At 35.9% G+C, this 24226-nt stretch overlaps 1 protein-coding gene across 37 annotated transcripts in view; it reads left to right on the top strand.

The window, feature by feature from the left end:
- PTPRD (protein tyrosine phosphatase receptor type D) overlaps positions 1–24226 on the top strand; it is a 2318035-nt gene that overhangs the window by 2086913 nt on the left and 206896 nt on the right. For 22 of the 37 annotated variants that reach the window (XM_030814046.1, XM_030813915.1, XM_030813874.1 and 19 more), the window contains 6 exons: positions 14720–14908; positions 16147–16155; positions 16863–16880; positions 18465–18575; positions 19978–19989; positions 21951–22220. In XM_030814046.1, the coding sequence (XP_030669906.1) occupies positions 14720–14908; positions 16147–16155; positions 16863–16880; positions 18465–18575; positions 19978–19989; positions 21951–22220 (609 nt within the window). The remainder of the gene's footprint in view (positions 1–14719; positions 14909–16146; positions 16156–16862; positions 16881–18464; positions 18576–19977; positions 19990–21950; positions 22221–24226) is intronic. The other 15 variants (XM_030814138.1, XM_030813761.1, XM_030813755.1 and 12 more) reach the window with 5 other exon arrangements.

The following is a 24226-nucleotide window of genomic DNA, read 5'->3' as shown; positions in this document are numbered from 1 at the left end:
TATAATTTACAATGGTGTATTGCATAGTATTTTATCTTTATAACAACAAACACTTAAATAGTGTTGGTTATATTAGAGATCAGTGGCTGAAATACACGTTCTTCCTTCCTTTAGTGAATGCACACACATTATTTACCCAGCAGCCTCATAGCCATCATCACTGAGCAATTGAGGGGGCATTAATCTTGTGGTAGACATCAAAACCATCCACTCGTGACTGTTGCGGGATTGGTGGGTTATGTCGCCTTGCTATGTCAGTGAATTCAAGGCTGAGAAAACTTTTTTGCTTGTCAATTTGCTGTCACTTTGTTAAGAATTAGGGAGTGTATGTTTCCCAAATTTATAACAATATGTCAGTCTATTACAACTAAATGAAAATGAGCAACTCTGGGTTGTTTTCAGTATGTAAGAAAAAGGTTTTATTACATCGCTTCTGAGTATCATCTTATCATTGGAAACTTATATCTATTTAATTGGCGTGTTGTATATTAAAATGTGACAGCCATGAGTTATCTTTAAGGAGATTCTTAATTTCATGTCTTCATAGGAACACAACTCAAATTATTCTTCCTCTTATTCAGGAGACCATTGGCTGTCATACTCTAATATTTTGTGAGTTTCTTTTCTGGCTAGGGAGAAACTACCCTGGCATGCTCAACTGTCTTCAAATTGCAGGAATTGAGCTATTAGTGGAGAAAACTGATGCAAATCCGTGGGTATTTGCAACCCATTCTAGACTGGCTCCCAGGGAACTTCTGGTGCATCTGTAGTGAGGATGCTGAGCTCACATATGTAGACTGAAGCAGACATTTCTTGCCTTCATCCTGAGACAAAGCAGATAAGGAGGCAAATGGCTTACTATACGAGCCCCTTTTGCCAATTCCTGAAGGAAAAGGTGGATCAGTGTTCAACTGACAGATACTTGCTTTGTACTTGGTGCTGTGCTCCATCCAGGGGCAGCTCTATTGGTGAGAGTCCTTCATAGAGGCGTACTGTCTGTTTCATGAGTGCCTCAAATACATGACATTGCTTCCCAAGGGAACACATGACTGAAAACATATGCAAACAATCATAAGATTTCAGAAAGCCATCCCTGATAATTCTGCTTCATTCCTCATCTTCAAAATATTACCAACCCTTGTAAAGTTGACATTCAAATTATTCTGAACTTTTTCCACTTCTCCCTATCTCCTCTACTGCTTCCTGATGTAAGTTTATCTTGCCACGGGGCTATCTCAGTACTATCCTAAATAACATGGCTACATCACTTTATTCTTATTTTTTGCTTTTCCCCAATGCATTTTTCATAATGCAGTTAAAAAGGCATTTTTTTAAATGCCAATTTTGTGATAAGCGACATACACTCCCAATACACATGCCCGCAAGCACTGAAGTGCCCACACACTTGTATCTACCTTCAAAACCTTTCTTTCCTTTCATTTGCTTTTGGAAAAAGATCGCAATCCTTTATGTATGCCCTCAGGTTTTGCCTGAAACCCTTTTTCTAATTTGCTGTGTCTAATCCATTGAAGAAGAAGGTCAAGGTTTTAGAATTTATGTGGATGTTTGATAACTCTTCTATCTAGTTGAAAAAGATAAGGGATGTCATTCATGTAACTTTCGGTAGTGGTTTTGGCCATTTTTTGGTAGTTTTACTTCGATTGGGTTATTTTCCAGATGTCTGAACTCCTGTTGAATAGCTTCTTAATATTTTTGATGTTTCAAAGCATAGTGAATAAATTTCTAGCCTGTGTTTGCTTTTATATATGATATTCTTTTGATAGAGAGGAAAGTTCAAAAATTTCGAAAAGAAATAAATCGTAATTGTAAACTTCTTTGGGCAGTTTCATAAATTGGTAGTCCTGTGATTTCAAAGATTTTGAAGAAAAACATACATTGACATACACATGCACAAACACAAACAAACACGAAGCCTGGGCGCAGTGACGCATGCACTGGAAGGCCAGGGTGGAAGGATTACTGGAACCCAGAGGGAGTTTGAGAGCAGCCCTGGGAACATAGCAAAAACTCGTCTCCACAAAAAGAATAAAAGAAAAGACGGGTATGGTGGTGTGTGCCTGTGGTCCTAGCTGCTCCAGAGTTGAGGCGGGAGTGTCACTTGAACTCAGGAGTTTGAGACTAGCCTGGGCAACTTAGTGAGACCCATCTCTATGAAAAATAAAAAGAATTTAGCCAGGTATTGTGGCCCATGCCTGTAGTCCCAGCTACTCTGGAGGCTGAGGTGGAAGGATCCCGTCAGCCTGGGAGGTTGACGCTGCAGTGAACTATGATTGCACCATTGCAGTCCAGCCTGGGTGACAGAGCGAGACCCTATCTATAAAAAAAAACAAAAAACAAAAAACCTAGTTCCATTTGGTTATTCTCTGGTGTTAAATTCAGGCTGAATTTTGCCATATAAATAGAAAACTATTTGCATTTATGGGCAATGTTTCCCCATAGATCTGTAATACATTCTGAGACATATAAGTTATATTCATGTGTTCCTGTAGTTTTCATTTTTTCAGTGGAACATTTTATATGTGATGTTTGATGTTTTAAGATTTTGATCTTTTCATCTTTCAAGATGCCCTCTAAAGAAAACTGCCATTACCTCTGTTTTCAGAATCAATTTTCTCCTGTCAGATAAAACAAATACCTACCACAGTTTGCCTTTAAAACTATAAAAGCTGTTACTGAATGTGGTAAAATAGTGAAATGCTCTTTTCAGAAAAATTATTTAGACATATCTGAGTTACTTTATTTTGTTCCTCTTGATCCCATTCCCTTACATTATTAAAGACTGGAGGGTCACAAGCATTTTCTGTGATATGTTCTTGTTCCAGGAAGAGAGAACTGTGATGAGCTGAGGGGAAGGTGGATTATTTCTAAAATTTTCGGAAGTTTGGCTTTAAAAAATAACATTTGGATTTCTGAAGCTATTCTGAGTCTTAATTATGTTTTAATTGGAAGGAAGATCCTCAAAACGTCTGTCCTCTATCTTAAATTTTTATCAGACTTTATCATTTCTCTAAATAAAAATAATAAACGTGCATTATGTTATTAGAATATTGATTTCTCACATTTTCTTTTCATGAGCTTGCACCTTGCTCTTGAGTTGTCACTCAATTTTGTTCATTGTTTGTAATTATGTCTTAATTTTATAGGAATTCACATATTTTTAGAGCTAACTTTTTTCAGATATTGTCATCGTTTGTGTGAAATTGGTAATAACAGTTGGAATGTCATTTAAATAGTCATGGTGTTCAAGAGGGCCTCAAATACAGTATATATTTAAGAATGTTTGTCAGAATTGGGAAAACAATGCTTGAGTATATCTAGCTATCCAGAAGCTTTTGGAATAAGTCTGTGTATTTCTGATAATATGAATTAATTATAACAGTTTACTTCTATATAATTTAAAATTTTGAAATGATCCCAATCTTACAGAAAAGTAGAAACTACAGTACAAAGAACTTATTATTCCTGAACTATTAGAGAATTAATTGCCCACATGATGCCTTGCCTGTCATTCCCAAATACTCAGATTTATACAAACAAGGCATTCTCCTACCTAACTACAATGGGACTATCAAAATCAGGAAGTAAACACTGATGCATCATAATCATCTAATTCTTAGATCTGCATTCACTTTCGATCACATTTTGCTACTTGTTCTTTCTTGTGTTTCACCAATTATCCCCATTCAAGTTTTTATAATTTTCCACAGAGACTCCAGTTCAGAATTATATTTTGTACTTGTCAACCTGGAAGAGTTCCTCAATCTTTCTTTGACATTTCTGACCATGATCGTTTTGAAGATAACAAGGCTGTTATTTAACAAAATGTTCTTGTTTGGGGTTTTGCTGATGTTTACTGGTGGTCTTATTTAGGTTATGACTCTTTTCCAGGAATATTGTGGAAGTGATGTTATGTTTTTCTTAGCACAAGAATTTGAATTATCCCATTACTGATGTTATTAACTTTGATTTTTTAATCAAAGTTGTTTCTGCGAGCCTTCTCCAATGTAAAGTTACTAATTTTTCTTTACATATTTTATTATTATTTTAAAAATAGTTAAAATTTTTAAAATTAAAAACTTCAAAATTATTTGTCTTTAATGGTATTTTTAGGACTACTACAGTGCTTAGAATACAGCAAAATCATGTAAATGGGAGCATTATTTTTTAAATTAATATCATTGGCATCAGCAGCAGCATAAGGAGCATCATTTTTGGTTTCTAATTGCATACTGCAAATTTAGGAGATGATTAAGGCTTTCCCTATCATTTAATCTCTCACAGAGTGCTTTCTTTATATTTAATAAATTTGTGTAGGGAGTCCCTTTGGTACTTTGTAAAGATACTGTTTCTTCTGAAACTTTTAATTTACTCAGTTATTTATATCAGTAAAGACATGGATGCGTGTCTTTATTTTATTCAGTGTGTTATAACTTGTTAATATTGTCTTTTTTAATTTTCGTGTTCAAGTTGTCCGATATTTGGTCAATAAGAGCCCCTTTAAGCTGGCTTCTATGTACATTTAGTATATACCTTTCATTCTTTGAGTATTTTCTTATACAACAGGATAATTCCAGGTGTGTCTCATTCTTTCCTTGTCCCAGTCCTAACTGGAATCAGTGATTTCTCTAAGGAGTTTTCTGAAGGGAAGCTTTCTGAAAGGAAAGTGTTTCCTTTCACTGGAGAATGGTATTTAGAAACCAAGATCTGAATACAAGGTGTGACCATTGCTATTGGGTATTACTGCTCCCAGCCTCTCTTGGCTCAGCTAGGGAAGATGTGTTTGGTAAGTTTATATAAAGAATGTATGTTTGTGCATACATACTCATTTACAAGTCATATATATATATATGTATACATATATATTAAAATAATATGTATAGTATATGTATACAAATGTGTGTATATATATATATAAAACTAGGTGTTCACACCAATACCATTAGTTCCAATCTAACACTACACAATTGATTCTGATTTCCTTTTTTTTATAACATTTGATGGCTTAGAAAATTTATTCATATATACTTGCATTTACCAAGATATGGTGAAGAAACCACATTGAATGTTTTCTGTAGGCCCATTTGATTGAGCTTGTTGGTTTGTAACTTTTTACAAAGCTAACAAATAATGGATGCAGGATCCAAACCCAAGTCTCTTTCCATGTTTACTATTTTTGTCTTTGTGCCTCTTTTTCTAAAAAAACAAGAATAAAAAATTATTTTCTAAAAACAATAAAATTTATTTTATGATTTAAATATACATTTCTGTAAAGTGGTTATTTGAATATCCAAAGTAAGGTAAACATTTGGATGGATGTAAAGGGTGAGTATAATGACACCTGCTTGTTGCTAAATATAAATTGATAGGGAATAATGAGATTTGTGAAAATGGATGGATATCGGATTGTATCTAAATGAATCCCAAAGAAGGGAATAAATGTGTTTCCCTGATTCCTAAGTATTTAGTTAAATGTTCAGGTATTAATAGTGTTGCTAGGTAGGAGGAGAAGGTACTTCTTTTTTTCTCAATGAATTTATTTGATTATGAATCACAAAAAGGGTAATCATTTGCTAAGGCCAAACACTAATAACAGTATGCCTTAACTTAATGCAATGTAAAATTGGAGCTACCACATTTAGACAAATGATAATTAAATCTAACTGGGGCTTATGTTCTGCTATGTAGACATTACTTTGTAATTTGTAGGATAATTGCATACATTGCTTCTAAACAGTTTGTTTTATTCTCTGCCAGGAGTACCTTGCAAACTCCTCAAAATGTGAGGAATATTTCATAAAATGGAGCTTTGCTCTGGAATGCTCTGTGGGTAGCTGGTTGGTATGCTGCATATTTAGTAGCTGCTAATGAGGCTCTTAGCTTATCAATGTCCAATTTTCTATTCCTGCGTGGCATAATTCTATGAGAAATCTTTCGAGACTCTTGTATCCAGTGACTGCCTTTAAGAGATACCTAAATCTACTCTGAAATAAAAGCTTAGGTGATTGATTTATAGCCATATTAAGACAAGCACACTATCTGTATGTAATAACTTGCAAAGAGGACCTCGGGAAAAAATTTTTGTATCTTGTTCATAATTACTTTTTTGGGAACAGATCTTATATTTATTATATGTTCCATTTGGAATGTCATGTATTGTCAGGTTTTTTTTCTGCCTTATATAGTTTCTTTCTGACTGGACTAGCATTTGCTTTGTAATTACAAACTATACGATTTTTTCAATTTTATTCATATGCATAACATTTTGATAATGGCCCGAGAGCCCAACTTTGCTAGAAAACGTTGATTTAGCTTTTATTTCTTTGCTCTTTATTTTTCTGTTTTCAGTCTCTTATTCAATTCACTTACAGGAAAATTGACTTTGAATAATAATGGTCATGATGTCAACACAGTACAAATTATACCCTCCTGCCATCTGGAATGGTGAAAATAAAAGCTTTATTTACACTGTTTCCTTTAAGAAAAGAATGTTTTTTTCCTCTTCTTCAAGGGCTGCATTCTGGAAAGAAAATGGTGGTTCTTGTTTGTAGCCTGATACTGTGATTCATTTTGAAATATAATGACTTGAAAACTCATTGTTCGACAAAGTAGCAAATACACCATGAGAATCCTCTGCCTTCCAGCCTCTGAGACACTGATCTGTCTCCCTGTCCAGACAAAGCTTTGGAGTAGTCATTATTAGTCCCATAAACAGAAGAGGGACCTTGTGGCCCAAAGTCATAGGGTAGATATGTTAGGTCTACTTATATCTGCTTTTCTGGTCTCTGTACTGACTTTTGGTGCCTGCTCGTGGCAGAAGGCCTGCCATTCACAGCCCTTCCTAGGTAATTAAATAGAAATTACAGAAGGGCTGAAGGTATAGGCACAATACTACATCTCAGCTCTCTAGGAAAATTACTTGACATTTATCAGCCTTTTCACACTCTTCCATTTCTCATCTACCTTGTACTGGCTAACAGACATGGCAGAATTCTGTCTCTTCTAGAACCAATCCTGAGGGAATGAGAAGCCTATAGCATATGTATATACACACACACACGTATACACACACGTATACGTATATATATATATATACGTATACGTGTGTGTATATGTGTATATATATGTGTGTGTGTATATGTGTGTGTATATGTGTATATATATGTGGATTTTTAAAATGTAGATCTATTTTTAAAGTATTATTACATCCCATGGAACTTGCGTATCTAGTGCATGCTATTTAAAAAAATAAAAGTAAAGGATGACCAAGTATTCAGACTTTTTTGTTGTCCCATTCATCGTGAGTTGACTCTGATTAAGAGTTTCATCACTGCATGATGAAGATTTATTTGAAGAATAGCAATTTGCATAGAGGAAACATGACACAATAAAAAGACACCAAATCTAGAGCTGACTTTCTTTAATTTTTTTTTTTTACTACATGTAGGATATGAAACAAATAACAATATTACTGAGTCTTTGTTTTATAGCAACAAAAAATGATAATGATACCGTCCTTATTTACCTCAAGGAACTCTAATAAGGTTCAAATATTTGTATTTTAGAGATACTGGGCATTATAGTGCTTTGTAGTATGTAAAATTTTAAATTTGTCTAATATGATCTTCTTACTAAATTCCATTCTGTTAAAGGTGGGATTTAGTAAGAGCATCATATTAGACAAATGTCATTGAGAGATTTTCCCTCTCCAGAGCTGAACAATTAATGGAGCTACTAGAACTAGCCACAGAGGTGTTTCTTGATTTATATCATTTTCCCCAAACAGTTATTTTCAGAATGTTAAGAAACTTTTGAGATGAAAAAACAAAACTCTGACTTCTTGGCATCATCTTTTTAAAAACTATTTTCTTTAAGAAGGCCATATAGGCTTCTTAACATGACCTACTCCCCAAGATGAGGAATACTTAATTCCCCTTCCCTGAATAACTGAAAGAAAAGTGCCTGCCATGATATAGGGAAAAACAGTTGGTTCCAGTGTTTTCAGTTGTTCACAACAACCTTCGACATCCCAAATATTTAGAGCTATTTTTAAAATTTATTTTTAGGAACAAATCATCTGACAATATGGATTTTATTTATTTGTACTGTTGATTAATCAAAGAGCCTAAAATCTTGTTCAAAGGGAAAAGAGGGCATTTATTAGCTTCACAGTGGTTACTTGGCACAGACACTACCCTTTAAATTTAGTTGCATGTCTAGATAATCCCTGTTTTTTATGATTTGCATAGAATATTTTCTCATTTGCAGTTTATTGCTGCACTTCTTGTTTTATCAAGCCTTAGAGTCACATGCCTCTGATACCTTTAGATCTATTGCTGGAGCTTGGAATAAAGCAAGTACATATATGCTAGTATTTTACTAGATGCCAGACACTAGTGCCAGGCAGCACTAGGCACATTTAATGCATTATCTAATTCAATCCTCCTGTGTATGTGCTTGGTACTATTGTTACTTTCAAAGAAGCTAATTATCCTGCAGATACAATTAAATCACAACAATATAGAGATTATCTAGATTACTTCATACCCAGTGCCTGGCCCAGTCCAGCACAAAGGAGGCCTTCAGTAAATATTTGTAGAATGAATGATGCCATCTATTGACTATCCAGTAGGTTTTTAGAACTAATAGTTCAAACTCTCTTCTTGTTTCAATATATAGTGTAATTTTCATAAATATCTTGTTTTAAAGTATCTATTTGGCCAACTTATTTGACCACCTTAAGACCAATATGTATTTAAATTTTCCAAGAAAGTTTGTACTTTTTCTTAAGTATAAAAATCCGCTGACTTTCTGCTGCATAGAACACTACTGATTCTCTGACAGGTGAAAAAGTCCATATATACTCTAGGACTGTCATTTTAAAAATATGCTGCGTATTACTAGTCTATCATTTTTCTTGTTTTCGTATGTTAATGAAAACTTTCCTCACTCAGTCTTTCCACCCTTCATAGAAAAGAAATCACTCTTGTTCTGTGAGAGTATATGAATGACTCAAACCGTAAGACATCCAGTGACTTAGAAATCTTTATTCCTGTCAGTGAAGGAAGACCCACAGTGTTTGCCTCAACAAAAAACTGAGTGGTTCACTCCTGGGCTTTTTCAGCCATTAGTTTCAACACCAAGAATTCCATCGTTATTCTATAGATAGAATAACGGTAGAATGTAGATATGTGTTCTATTGTGTTCTTTTCAGTTTCATTGTGTTTGTACATGTGGTTTTGTCATGTGGTCATACTTTCGACACGTAGGAACTTCCAACCAATGTATGAGGGAAAGTCTCCTGTAAAATGAAGAAAGCAAGGACTAAATTGTGTGCTTCTCACATAGCAACTGTGATAAATTAAGGAAGGAAAGCCTAAATTGCATATTCTCAATGGAAGGAAAATCACTTGCTGACAAAACTAAAGACTGTGAAAATAAAGTCACAAACAGCCATTTTTGTAAGTCTCTAAGTCTAATACTCCTTATGACACTTAAATAATGAGACTATGAGATAGCTTTGCCTCTGAACAGACTGATACTCAAGGAGGTCAAATGTGTAGTCACAAACAGTTGAAGAATGACTGTTTCTGTGAATGGCATTGAGGAATGGTATTTCAATGAATGACATTCCAGGAGGAATTGAGAGATACCTCATGAGTGAGTGCTGAAAAAGCAATTGTCAAAGCATCATAAAAATGTCTAATTGTGAGTATTTGTTGAACATTGGGAAGGTTACAAAGGAAATAACAAATAGCTCCTGCCCTCCTGTGAGCTTGTAAGAGTTCACACTTACATACTAACTATTATTACGGTTTATTGATAACACTAGTTGGGGACTTTTAAAGAGGAGCCACTCTGAACTGTTTGAAACTTAGAAAAGTAATTCCAGGTGATGAATGCTTCATGATAACAGCTGCTTGTCTTTTCATCCATATTGTGTTTTTGTTTTATTGTACTGCCATTACTGCCAAAACCTCTGTATTGTCAATGATATCTAAGTGTTCAGGTATACTTGCCAAATTACTGCACTTGAAGAAGCATACCATTGATGTAATGGACATGCTTTTTCTTCATAAACATATTTGTGTTAATCTTAAGAATTGGGATTTTTCCAAATACCATGGCAAACAGTTCTTTACTGAAGACTTCATTAAATCAGTTGGGGTCAGAGTCAAAGGACTAGTCTGGTTGAATTCACGCAGCAAGAGCCCTAGCAAGATTAGGCAAGAAGAGCTACTTAGGACCACCTTGGAAGGGGCCTGTAGCCTTAGCAGGCAATTTAGATTTTCCTGGCTTCCTTTCAAAGAAGAGATTCAGTGTTTGTGAAACTGGAGTGAAAGTAAGAGCATCATTAATATTGTTTATGCATGAACAATGAAAACAGTTTAACTGAGCAAATTATGTAAAACCTGTTACTTGATCATTCACAGATATGTAAGGCATGACTACCTACAAAACAGCGTCAGACTATTTTCCTCATGGATTCATTCCTTTCAAGTCCTGGGTAGGTCAGGGTTGTTAATAAGTTCTACAACAATGGGAAGTTAACTCTGGAAAATGCTCACATTCAGTTTTCGCTTTCCTTAATTGAACTGAAAGTTTTGTATCAGCATATTTCATTAAGATACCAACAGATTCAAAGAATGTGCTATATTTCCAGGTCTATTATAGCTGCCATTCCAAACAAAATATGTATGACTCTATGATTCACTAAGCACAAGTATGTAGTAATCTGCCCTTTAATGGCCTCTCAAAATGACAGACCAAATGGCTTTGTGAAGGTCAAGTCTGATTTAAATTGTTGATGAATTAGTAGCTAATTCTGCATGATTGAATATTAATATGGAACAGTGATAAGTAAGGCACTTTAAAGCTTAATGAGCACATTAATGAATAGGACAAAATGTTTTTCTTTTCACCTCGTGTAAAAGTTTAAAGCTACTAGCATATTGATAATTTGTTAATTTTTGCTAGCTGCTTTCCTGTGAAAGTTTGTGTGGTTAAGGTATTAAGGATATTGATTTGATTCCCAAGTTCCTGGTACCGCACATTTGAGGAGCTGTCAAAATTGATGTTATCAAATGGCAGTTTTATATAAATCACTAATAAATGTAGAGGGTGAAGAAAAAAGCAATTAACATCTTCTAAACTACACCCACGGAGATAAGTATTCCAATTAGAAATTTCATTATTTCTACAGTTTGTTTTATGTTGAATACTGAGTTTTATTGCCAAATACCTGACAGTCAAATTGGAAACAAGCCACAACTGTCAACGTGTAACGGCTCTGGCTATTTGAATCTGTTACATTGTGATGTTTCTCATGAAAATTTAATGAAGAAAGTGCGCTCAAAGAGATTCTGTGCAAACGAGGGATGGATAGAATTTAATTACCCTTATTAAAAATAAGAAAGGAATGCTCTTTACATTCTCTGTCCCATTAGTATTCAAGAAAGATTATCTTTGTTGTGCACTCGTATATATGAAAAGGGGGCTCTGGAGTGTTCTTTATGAGCCAAGAAGGAAAAGAAAGGTCATGAAAATGTATTAGACTGCTTTTCCGGAGGGCACAAGTCAATTTTGTCGGCTATCCCCAAGGTGAGGACTATATTTCTTATAAACCGTTATTAAATCTAGATTTCTTTGGTAAGAGCCTTTAGTAAGTGGCTCAACAATCTTAAGCCTTTGGCACTTGCCACTGATCAGCACTGAATATTGGCTCAGTTCTTCCGAGAGATGAACTTGTAGAAGAAAAGTAATGACTAGCAGAGCAATATTTATGCAGGCAAATGTAACTAGTACTTAAACACCATGGGAGAGATACAGTGTCCTAGGACATACAGAAACCAGTCAGGAATCGCAAGGTGATTTTTGATTAACCTAAGTTGGTTGCTTTAAAAATGGAACATAACCACCACAAAATCTAAGAGCTTTTTCAGAAACTCATTTTTATGAAGGCAGTATAGTTGGTGTTGGAGCACTTGAGGTAAATTACTTTTATCCTTTGAAGCACTTTGCGTCAATAGCTGCCAAGTGAGATATTTAATAATATAATGCGCCTGGTATAGCAGCTACTGATCTTTCTGCTCTTTTTTCCCCCAACAACATCAGAACTATGTTGTAGATGTAAATATATTGGCAAAACCTTTAAAGACATAAAGAACAGCCTGATGAAATTCATGTGGAATAGATTATTAAAACCAGCATAGCCTAATTTGCATCCCACTATTAATTTTTAAGTTTCTTTTGGAGCCTTGAAAAATCATCTTGAAATTCAATTTTTAACTACTGTTTCTGACACTTATCTACTGTAGACCTCCGCTTGGCTGATGATGTGTAAACATTCACAAAAACAATGTATTACTGCTTCCACAAATGAGCCACATCTTTCAACTTAAGTGAAGTTTAGCTCATTGCAGTTAATTATTTTTATAAGTGTCTTTAGTACCTGGCCCTAACTACCTGGTCTGATAGGAAGGTATTATGTCATGAATCAGGTGTCAAATCAAACTTGCCTCAGCTTCTTTTGGTCTTTCACAGACTGTGCTAGTAAAAGAAACTTTCTATCCTGCCCAGCGGGAGAGCCAGAGTCTACGCTTTTCCTTAATAGTCCATCAGTTTTATCTTACAATAACTGCATCTGTTGTTCAGTGAAATTTCTCTTTCTTGGGAGCTTTAATCTTTGGTAGCATCTTACATTCTTTCACCATTCACATTCAGAATCTCTCTGGTCCTTAACTATTTAACTGGTTGCCTCTCTACCAGAAGTGCTGCATAGTAGGATGTATATTTTTTTTAAACAGTCACTGATATGTATTCATACTTAGGCATAGGAATCACTGGAGTTTCTCTTAAAATCTGGAAACCCAGGCTAGCATGATGGCAAGGGAGCAGAATGCAGATGAGACATGGAGGAACTCCTGGTGTGGAGGGATAAACTCGTGAGTTAATAAGTACAAGACAGTGGATTTGAGCAGCCGCTGATATGGTAGCTCTGAGGAGGAAAGAATGAAATATGTTTGAGAGAATTTGGAAAAGATTTACAAAGAAGGTGACTTTGGCTGTGTGGCTTCCTAGAGGCATGGAGTACCCAGCAGACGTGATTTGTCTGGGAAGTGGCGAGAATTTCAATGTGGGCAGAAGAAAAATTTCCTCTGAGAGAGGTGATCCCTAAGAGGCTGAGAAAAATGAGACCTGATTGAAAAGGACTTTGCTAGTGAGGTTTAGGAGACTGAGTTTACCCCTCTGCTCTAGAGGGAGAGAGTTGGAGAACACACGCTCTTGACTGACAGCACGGTGGAAGCATCAAAATGGAGCTTCTTCATTAGAAATTGTAACATAACCTCGGTATGATTCACCATCAACTGTGGATTCATGGATTATACTGGAGCTTGTAGGAGGCACCCAAGGAGAAGTGATATGCCAGATCTGCTGATATCTAATGTTTTGCTCGCTGCTGTTTATGCTTTCGAGTAATTTTAGAATTGGTGGCTTATGAAAATTTATCAGTGGCCATAAGGGGATATTGATTAAATCAATGCCAGACTCAATTGGAAGTAAAAATACTTCATGATCATGAGTTAATGGGTGCAGCAAACCAACACGGCACATGTGTACATATGTAACAAATCTGCACATTGTGCGTATGTACCCTAGAACTTAAAGTATAATAAAAAAAAATTCATGATCTTCAAACAAATGGCCATGTTCTAATTTGGATAATTGCCACCAATCTAACCAAAATTCTTTCAATGCTTAGGTAGAACACACCTTTCTAATCCTGGCTAGAAGAGCTGGCGATGTCAGTTATCAGTGTGGAGCATGATTGTGGGATTTAAGTGATTTTAATTTCTCCAGAGCTGGGATCTGGAACAGTTTCGATGTGGGTAGCAAGAAGAGAATTTTGCATGAGTTGGAGATTCAAAATTTAGGAATTTCAACTTTTTAATTACTGAAAATGATGCAGATCTTTGGGATGGAGGAAAGCATTCTCCTATCCCTGTAAGGAACATATGCTTTTGTGCCATTAATAAGGAGTTGCATTTGCTCTTCCTTTGCGAAGCATCCTCAGACAATTTTCTGGTTAATTGAAACTCTTACAAAGTAATCAATTTGGGTTGAACCTTATGCTTGTGTGGGAAAACATAGAGTTATAAGAAAAACATACCAGCTTTGAAACAGATAGCGTGACCTAGCTTCTGCTTGTTCCCCAAGTACTCTCCAAGCTGGCACTGCTGGCTTCCATGCTTGTCTCGCAGCAAAACCTTTCCTACCTCAACGCCTACATTTGTGACATTCCCGAATCTTTCTAAAATCTCCTTCTCCCCTTTTTGTGACTTGGCCGATTGTGTTCTTTCCTAAATGCCAACTTTAAATCAGAGCTTCCTCTGGGTACTCACTGACCTCAAGCACAAACCCTATAATTATTTCTCCGTCTTTGCTCTTGGAAAACTCACTGCATCCCCTCATCATAGTTGGCCCCGTCTGAGCTCTGTGTTAGTCTGTTGGCCTCTTACATAGACTGTTTACTCTTCTGATCAGTAACAGCATTGTGACTGTGTTCTGATTTATTAGTGCCTGGTTTGTGTTAGATTCTCAATAAGCACTGAATAAGGTAAAGAGAGATTTCTGGGGAATCTCTTGAATTTGGAGCATCTGACTTATTAACTGAATGTTTCTATCACCTTTTGTCTTGCAGAAGATCAAATTCCCAGGGGCTTCCCTACCATTGACATGGGCCCACAGTTGAAAGTGGTTGAGCGTACTCGCACGGCCACCATGCTTTGTGCAGCCAGTGGTAATCCGGATCCAGAAATCACTTGGTTTAAAGATTTCTTACCCGTGGACACAAGCAACAACAATGGTCGTATTAAGCAGTTACGATCAGGTAGGGTCTTGTTACTGTTTCTACTAACTCCTAGAGAATTTTTTTTTTTTAATTTTTCTCTCTCTTTATTTTTAATTTTAATTTATTTTTTATTTCTAGGTACTGATTTTTCTCCCTCTTCTCTTTCTCTGTTACTTAATGGGTGGTCCATGTTTGTGATGTCATAGCCTGTTTCAGAGTCTGTCTTTCTCCTTTTCTCTGTGTGTTTTGCAGCTTCTGTTTAATCCACATTGCTCACTGCTGTGACTGTATTTTTGATAATTTTTTAATTTACTGCTTTTTCGCAGTATTTGATGGATCCATTTTCTCCTCTTTCTTTCTTCTTTCTCTGTTTTCTTTGGAAACAAATTTATTTCAACATTGGACTTCATTCAGAACTTGCAAGGAGTTCCAATGGTTGTATCCATTAAAAAATAAAATGTTCATATTAAACCCTAAAATGATTCAATTTTATTAAAGTGTGTTTTCTGCTACCTTTTCTACATTTGAACTCATCAAAGTACCAAAGTTTAGTAAGTCTGGGCACATCCGCTTTCTTTTCACTAATACATAAAAACACAGAAATGTTATCTCATGAGTAACCAGATGTATTTTTTTAAAAGTCTTTAGAAAATACCAGTGAAAGGAGGGGATTTTTATTAATACTATGATAATATCATCGTGAGTGAACATTTTCTACACGTTAGCCACAGTAGTGTGCGCCCATCAAGGTTTTTGAACCCTTCAGTGACTGGATCTACAGAAGTCTGCTTTTGGTGTAGACTCCAGCTTTTGCTGTTTTCTCTCTCTCTTTACCCTTTTCTCCTTTTCCCATTCCCATCCCAAGTTTATGCCTTTGCTCTCTTAGGTTAAAAGTAGAGATAATTCTAAATTTCTTAAGTTTTAGAGCCTGTCCCTAGGTAATTTCACAGGGACATATAATAATAAGCTGTTTACTTTGACATTGGTAGTAATATTGGTATAGAGTTCTAAGTTGTTTAACTGCCTGTCTTCCCAGAATTCTCAGCTTTTGACCTGTCCTGTGATGTTAAAGCGTCTTGTTAACTGCCTCTTTTGCTTGTTGTCAGCAGAATTGTATAGATTAGCATTCTGTTATTGTAAATAAAGAATTAATTATTCACATGTAACATAGATGATTTAGTATATAAAGCTTTAACTCTGAAAAATTTGTACCAAATTATAAGGAATATAATAATATTTTTATGCTGTCTTTCTTCTCTCCGTATTTAAATCTCCAGAATCTATTGGTAAGTGCTTAGTTCTGAAGCGCACTTCAACCCCACTAATTTCCATATCCAGAATATTATTATTATTATTATTATTAATAAAATGCATGGCATGCATTTTACTAACTGTCAGTGTAGACACCAGATCTCTGTAGTGGCTCCCACACACACCTCCACAGAACTGTTATCATAAGAACACTGTGTAGAAAAATTAAACAGTACACAAGTTATGGCACACCAATGTAGCATAGCAAGTAGTATAAGATATCCAATCAACAGTGTTTGTTTCCGGTTAGTCTTTAGCGTTTCCTATCACAGTATATATATATATGCATATCTATATATATACTTAAATAGATTAGCCAGTGTTTTCCTAAACTATGTCTTCAAAAATATTGTATAGTTTTTTTTTTAAGAGATATGAGGCATATAAGATATAATTCTAACCCTATATGACCCCAGACCTGAGAACTCATTTGCTTCTCTGAGAAAGGCAATGCTGCCTATTGCGGTCTTTACCCTCTGTGGTATAATGCAACTTGTTTTTTATGATCTAATAATACTATCTAATATATTCCTGTTTTACCAGTATAGTAATTCAAGTTTCTTTTAAGACCTTATTTAATTCTGTAAATCTAATTTAATTCTTCTCCCCAGCCCTAGCCTCCTTCTTCTCGTACTAATGCTTCTTCTTTCTAATCTTATTTGCATTCATATTATCCACCCAGGTGGTACACCAATAAGAGGTAAGAGTGCTGAACTAACGTTCACAGAATGATCTTACTCATTCTTTCTGTCCTTTCATCCCTCTCATCTTTGTCCTGTTTTCAGCGTCATTCCAATAATGTCCATCAACTTTTCTTTTTCTTTGTATTGTTTGGTTATGATCAGTGACTCTCATATTGTGAACTTTCCTTTCCTTTTTCTTTCTCTCTTTGTTTTGTTCATTTCTTTCTTTATGAAAATGATTATTTAAGTTGTGATATGCTTCAAAGAAAGCATATCCGGGTCTTTAGACCACAGACCAGTCACAGCGTACCATCTGTCCCTCTTTTTTTTTCCTTTTCTTCTTCTTCCTTTTTCCTTTTTCTTTTTTTTTCTTCTTTTTCCTTTTTTTTTGTCCAACCGGAGAAAAAAAAAGATCATTTTTTTTCTTCCTTAGCTGTTCTTGTTCTGGACCAAAGCCAAGGTGGTCTGGAGAACAGTGGCAGACATGCAGAAGACACCCTGGAGCATCTGCTTTTTGTCTTTATCTTTCAAAAGGTTTTTGCTTTTGTTCTTCAATTCTTTTTTCTCTTAATGTCTTAAAAGTCAAAGAATGACTCCCCTTTCCACCTGATCCCACTCGTCTACAGTCTGACAGCAATGCTTTTTTCCCCACTTCTTTTTTTCTTGGATTACTCGTCTCCGGATTTTTGGATCTTCCGTCCTTCAGGCTATGGAAACAAAAGGTGCTCAGTATTCTTGGTGGTATGTGGTATTGCTGGTTTTTCATACTTCGACTCAGTGTGCATTTCTTTTGTAATTCTTGTTTTGTATTTTTCTTGGGGTTTTGTGACACCACACTGCTAATCCCACTGGTGGATTTTGATGGGTGTCTTGGGGATCCGTCTCAGGGTCCTCAAGCAGTGGTTGGTTGGCTCTTCCTTGTGGCATAGGCCATGCCTTTTAACTTTTTAAAACTCTTCTAATTCAACTGCTCTTTGTTTTTCAGCAAACGTAATAAATGATTGTAAGTCGTGGAAAACTGTCTTTCTTTTCTTAAAAATCTGCATGTCTTAAGGGAGTTTTGTTTCTTTAAGTGATATTTTGATAATTTATAATGACTAATTTTAATTTTTTTGCTTTGTGCAGCCTTTTTGTGCTCGCTGCGTATTTTTGGCTCTCTTCAGCAGAAGACTTTCTTGAAAACCCAGCCTGGTTTTTTTTGAGCGTACCTATCTTTTGCGCCACTTTTGGTACCAAAATGAAACAAAACAAAACCAAAAATTAATCTTTTGTTTTATTTAAAAGCCATACTTCCTTGAAGCAGTCTCACCCATCTTCATTTTATTAGTCTAGGAAATAAGAGCGTTAATTATGACTAGAAGTCTTGCTTGGGAAAAGAGATACTGATTTCTAATGCTAGCATTGATGATGTAAAAAAAATAATCTCTATATGTTTTTCTCATCGCATCATTTTCTGTCTGTGCAACTTAGCAAGAGATTGAATCGACGTTGAGTGGACCTTCGCTTTGCAGGGCTTTTCATATTGTTAAGAGGTTTAGCTTTCTGAACTGAGAAAGCCTTCTCTGATCATCTCTTTGGCAATATATTTTATATCCATACAGGAGCCCTTCAGATTGAGCAGAGTGAAGAGTCTGACCAAGGAAAATATGAATGTGTTGCCACCAACAGCGCGGGCACTCGCTATTCTGCTCCTGCCAATTTATATGTCAGAGGTAGGAATGACATAACCCTGGCATCGCTTCTTCATTCAGGCTCAGGGGGAGTTGAGACGCCGCAGGGTCCGTGTTGTTATATTAGTAGTTAACAAGCTGGTTTGGTAATAGTGACCGTAGCTGAAACATGTTAGTAAATAGAAAAGTTAAAAATTTAAAATATGTTGTTTAACTCGAAAAGACAACTCTTGAGTATAATCTATCTTGAGGCTTGGAGTTTGTAAGTATATTTGCATTTTTACATCTTGGTTTCTATTTTTACTGCATTGATTGAACTGTGCTTTGCATTTGTTTGAGGTTTTCTTCTTTTTCTTTCTCTTTTTTTTCTGTTGTTTCTCTTCTGTTTCCTTATTAAACCCCTGAAATAATTGCTTGGTGTGCTACTAATCAGTTCTCTGTGCAATTCCAAGCATAAAGGTGTTTTGTCTTCATGACCCCTGCTGCTGAAACTGTAAGGATAAAGCTGCTAACTCTATAAACAAGTGCTACATGCAAATAGCACAGTTGTATTTCTGTCTTTGTATACTTTCTTAATTATAAACACATACTATTATATATACATGTGTATTCATGTATGTGCACATATGTACACCTTTTTGTTTGAATTATTAAGACTTACCGAAACATTTAGTTTTTTGATTGCAATGGAAAACTGTTTTTTAAATAGTAATGTGAGTTGTCCTTGAGACAAGAATGAATGATGAGGATGCATTCATAGGTTCTCATGAAGTAATAGAAATGATTAAATTGTGTGAGCTTATGAATGGCTATGCCTTTCCATTCAACTAGAAAGAAGTACTTCCTCTTCCCGAGAGTTCTCAAAGCCAGTTCCTGGAGTTTTTTTTTATCCAGTGGAAGTGTTCTTATTCCTGGTCTACATATCTGTGAATAACCACAAAGGCATGGGTGAGGGTGGGATTAAAGAAAAGACTGAGAGGGCTTTAAGCTACAGTAGGATGGGTCCCCTTAAGAAAATACCTAGCTTGATTTTGAAATTTTTGCTAGAGGTAATTTTGTTTCCCTGGGGATGTTTTTCTCTCTTTTCTTTTTTATGGAGTCTGGGGTGGGGAAATATGAAGAAAGTCATTTCTTCTCTAAATTCTTTGGAAGTCCCTTGATCCTTTTTCCACAATAGTGACCTCCCTTGCTGCATGAGGCATGTGTACCTTCTTCCATGGAAAATTTCAAAATGATGCTAGCTATTGTTTTCTAATACCATGTTAGTCTGTGAGATATTGCTAACTTTTCCAGCTGAGATAGGAAGGATGAACTAGAGCGAATAAAGATGTTCAAGTAGCAGTTGAAAGCCTTGATATGGCCTTTTTACTCTCTCTGTGTTTCCCTTGTTTTTCTTCTTTCCTCATTTCATTGTGTTCTGCATCAAACCCCCTACATCCCTCAGAGCTGCGAGAAGGTTGGTGTGTTTTTTACTTTTTACCCACCCTACAAAACTATTAATTAAACCAATAACAAAGAATACAAATGAAATGAATGTAGCTGCATCGTGTTCTTCTTTTGGTTAATGGTGTGTTTTAGCAGAGAATGCCCTGGCCATGGCTTCTGGTGCTTGCTGGTGGTATCTAACTGTGGCGCATGATGGGAGAGAATGTACCTGGGTGCATGGTAACTGGTAACACTTAACTCTCTAAGGTCCAGTGAACTTGGTCAGTGTTCCTGCTTTCCTTCCTGCTCCACTGTCCCCATCTCCCACCCTGCCTTTAATTTCTGTCTTATAAGGATGCCTGCTGTCCATAGAATGACTTTTTCTAGTTTCTCCCCTAATCCCAAGCATGAAGACTAAACTCTCCTCCATTTTTCTTGATATGTCCTTTGATACCTCAGAGTCTACACTGGCTCCTGCTTGCTTTGTGTAACCTCTGTGAATTGGCTGCAGGAGGCATGCTTAGCTTTCTCTTCTCCTATGACTGTCATTCACCCATGAGGCCATTGCAGTGAGCCATCTCAAATCAGCGGAAGTTTATCTCGACCTTAAGTGCAGCCAAAAAGTTTTCAGGCAGAATTACTTATCTTCTTCTTGGGGTTATGAGGTTATTTATCAGTTTATTTATAATTTTTAAAAAATCTTTATTAAATGTATTTAAGGTGTGTTCCCTAAAGATTACCCTCTAGATCTCCAATTCTTATGGTATGACATTTTGCCAGTAAAAGCCCCAGATGAAACCAATTTATCTCTCACGTTCTCCTTGTATCACATCCAAAACACATTTACTTAAACACACATAAACCTGCAGATTATCTGAAGCAGGAACACTGAACTGTAATTGCTTGGTAATTTTTCTGTGTTATGTTGCTTTAATATGATCTCTTCTCTTAATGTCATGTCCCGCTGTATGTCTTAGATCCAGTGTCCCTCAATTTGAATGTGGGCATAAAAAAACTTTTAAAAGATTTTGTTGTCATTTATGTTGTTTTACCTTAGATATAAATTGAATGGAGTCCTGTATGTGAAATACCCAGCTCCCTTTCCGAATTTGCAATCCTTACCTTTAACAACTTGAGCTTAATCTACTATCTTTCAACCCTGTTATCCCCTAAGTGCCTGTGTTTCAATCATTATACTTTACCTCCTCCTTTTGTGTTTATTTCTATTGCCCCATTATTTCTTCTGCTGTCATTGGTGTCTTGGATTCCAGCCATTCTTTCAATATCCTTAGCACGGGCCTTGAGATTCCATCTTGTGCATGCCTTGCATGACCCAATCCAGTATCTCTACTGGTGTTAGCCTGTTTCTTCTTCTGTGACTGTAAATCAATATGTATATACATTTCTGTGTTTGTTCCAGTGTTAGTGTGAGGTCTTGAGGCTGCATCCACTATGAATCTGAAAACATAAAGTGCACTTTCAGTGTACTCTAGGCGATGTTTTCCAGGGCTGAGATGTGACAGTGTGGTCCCGCACCTACATTCACATCAACTGGAAGCGCACAGCACTGAAGTTGGTTTTGACACTCAACTTAAACATGCTGGTGACCTTCCAGCCCCCTTTTCTGCATATACATGCCTGCATAGAATCATTGTTATATGCCTGCATGTATATGTTTTTGTGTTTATCTTATGCATGATGTTTGTGTATTGTTAGTTTGTAGATAGTTTTTTGTGGGGCCCTTGTAGGTCTGAATCAACTTTTGTGTGAGTGTGTCTAAGATATCAGTGACTAAACTAAATAAATGATTCTGTGTATACACACACCATACTTGTATGGTCTGTATTTTCCACAGTTTTTCTTTATGTTTTGTTTTTGGACAGTCCACAATGTTTCAATTGTTGAATTGTCTGTACGGTGCATGTCATGTGTTTAATAATCCACTTTTTCTTGCTTTGTATACGTTGTCATTTCCCTTGTGTTTTGTTCCAGTTCGCCGCGTCCCACCAAGATTCTCTATCCCACCCACTAATCATGAAATCATGCCAGGCGGAAGCGTTAATATCACCTGTGTGGCCGTGGGGTCACCAATGCCTTATGTAAAGTGGATGTTGGGGGCAGAAGATCTGACACCTGAAGATGATATGCCAATAGGAAGAAATGTGCTAGAACTGAATGATGTAAGACAGTCAGCAAATTACACCTGTGTTGCTATGTCAACACTGGGTGTCATCGAAGCAATAGCACAGATCACTGTCAAAGGTATGCTTAATGGATTATGCTTTGAGGATCTGGGTACACTCAAGCCAAGTGACTAATGCCTCTAGAAAGCCCATCCTTGAAAATCTAAAATAATTCATTATTCAGCATTTTAAATGTGTGTATAACCTAATCATATCTGTGGTATTATATAACATGCGCAAGCCTAGATAGGCGGATTTTTTCTTGGAAGTATCTGGCAGCCTATGTAGAGATAATCATCAGAATATTAAGAGACAGTCCATGGAGGCCCAGGCACTAACCAGACAGAACTAGGAATTTTAGACATGGTCGACCATTATGGTGGGACTGACGTGTACAGTCTACATACTAGACCAGAACCTTGATAAGAACCCCAAGAAAAGTCAATATGAGCATTAATAAATGCTTAAAATTTCTAAATACAAAGGTAAAAGAAGAAAAAAAAAGTTGAAATCAACATAGTCTAATAATAGATGATTTAACTTTTTGGTGGGCCCTACTATTAAAAATCAAAAGGCAAGTAGGAGTATATTCTGTTTTAGTTTTATCTTTCACCTTGCATAGATGAGTGCTCAAGATATATTCTTTCCTTTAAAAAACAGACTAAATATAACCAAAGTACTATATTACACGAATATTTTTCAACTAAAGAGAAAAAGAGTACGAGCATGTAAGGATACCGTTTTTTTTTTTCCCCCAGTGTTTATAGAATTCTAGAAAGTGTTTGCAAATTGAGTCAGACATAGGGCAACTTAAGTTTTCTGCAGATGGCTAGAACTACTGCAAAATGAACACAAATTGTCTTCTTTTCCTGGGCAATGTTGTAGGCATTTGGAATTCAGCAGCAAGTAAGAAGTACAAGTTTGCTACTCTTGAAAAGCTGCCATTCTAGGGGGTGATCTTAGAAAATGCAATACACATGTTATAATTGGTATCGTATCTCTAACCAAGCATATATATCAAGTATATGCTATATAAAACTAATGACATGAGAACAAAGGTACACATTGTCAACATTTACAATCATGTGAAATAATGTTATATTGTGTAACCTTAATATAATAAGCACACATGTATTTATCCCTACATTACAGACATAAAACCTGTACTGTACAATAAATGTGGCTTAGTGAAACTAATAATGTCAGCTGAATATCAGTGAGCACAACTTTAATTAGCAATATTTGTATTTGCTTTGAAAGTTCAGAAAGACATGTAGGGGAAATCTGAATCACACACAGCCTTGAAAAATGCCAGGCCAGAATATTTAAACAAATTTCATTTTATTATTATTTTCAATAAATTCCCTGGGTAAAATATTATCATTCTGTAGTTCTTTGAGTAGCGTGTAAATATTGAATCACCTTTTTTTTTAATTACCATTTGAGCTTTAAATATTTGAAGGTTTGCTGAAAACCTTTAAGAATCCAAAAGCAGGGGCCACTTTAAACTAATATTTTGTTCACCTTCTCATCTTTGTTTTCCTGACTCTTGCCACTTCCCTGTCATTTCCACCTCAGAAATAAACAAAACATAAGGGTGAATCTTAATGGCAAATTAAAATAAAACAAAAGAACAGGCTGAAGAGAGTGAGGAGAATGGGTGCTGACTCATTTATTCAGTTAACTGTTTAACGATTCTCATTAAAAACCTACCGAGTGCCAGGCAGCACTCTAGGCATTTACAATTTTACAGTATGTCAGAAGTACAAGTTTGCTGCTCTTGAAACGCTGCCATTCTAGGGGGTGTTATACTTCTTGCCTTTATGTTGGCAAGGAAACAGGGACACTAATGGGCTGATTATATGAATGTTACCCTTTGAGATTTCTCTGAAGAGTCAACTATTAGAATGCCCCTTCCTACCCTAATATCACTGCGTTTCAGAATCATTGTTTAGAATAAGGCACTTGAATATGAGGTCAGCAAGGCAGACAGTTTATATTTTTAATTAGTAATATTTTGATTTGTATTCGTCTGCTAAAAAGAAACAATTAGACCTCTACAAAGATGGATTTTATTGCAAATAT

Source organism: Nomascus leucogenys, chromosome 1a (genome assembly GCF_006542625.1).
Source record: "Nomascus leucogenys isolate Asia chromosome 1a, Asia_NLE_v1, whole genome shotgun sequence".
Lineage (NCBI taxonomy): Eukaryota > Metazoa > Chordata > Mammalia > Primates > Hylobatidae > Nomascus > Nomascus leucogenys.
The sequence above is the reverse complement of the archived record's forward strand: the minus strand, read 5'-3'. Positions and strand labels throughout refer to the sequence as shown.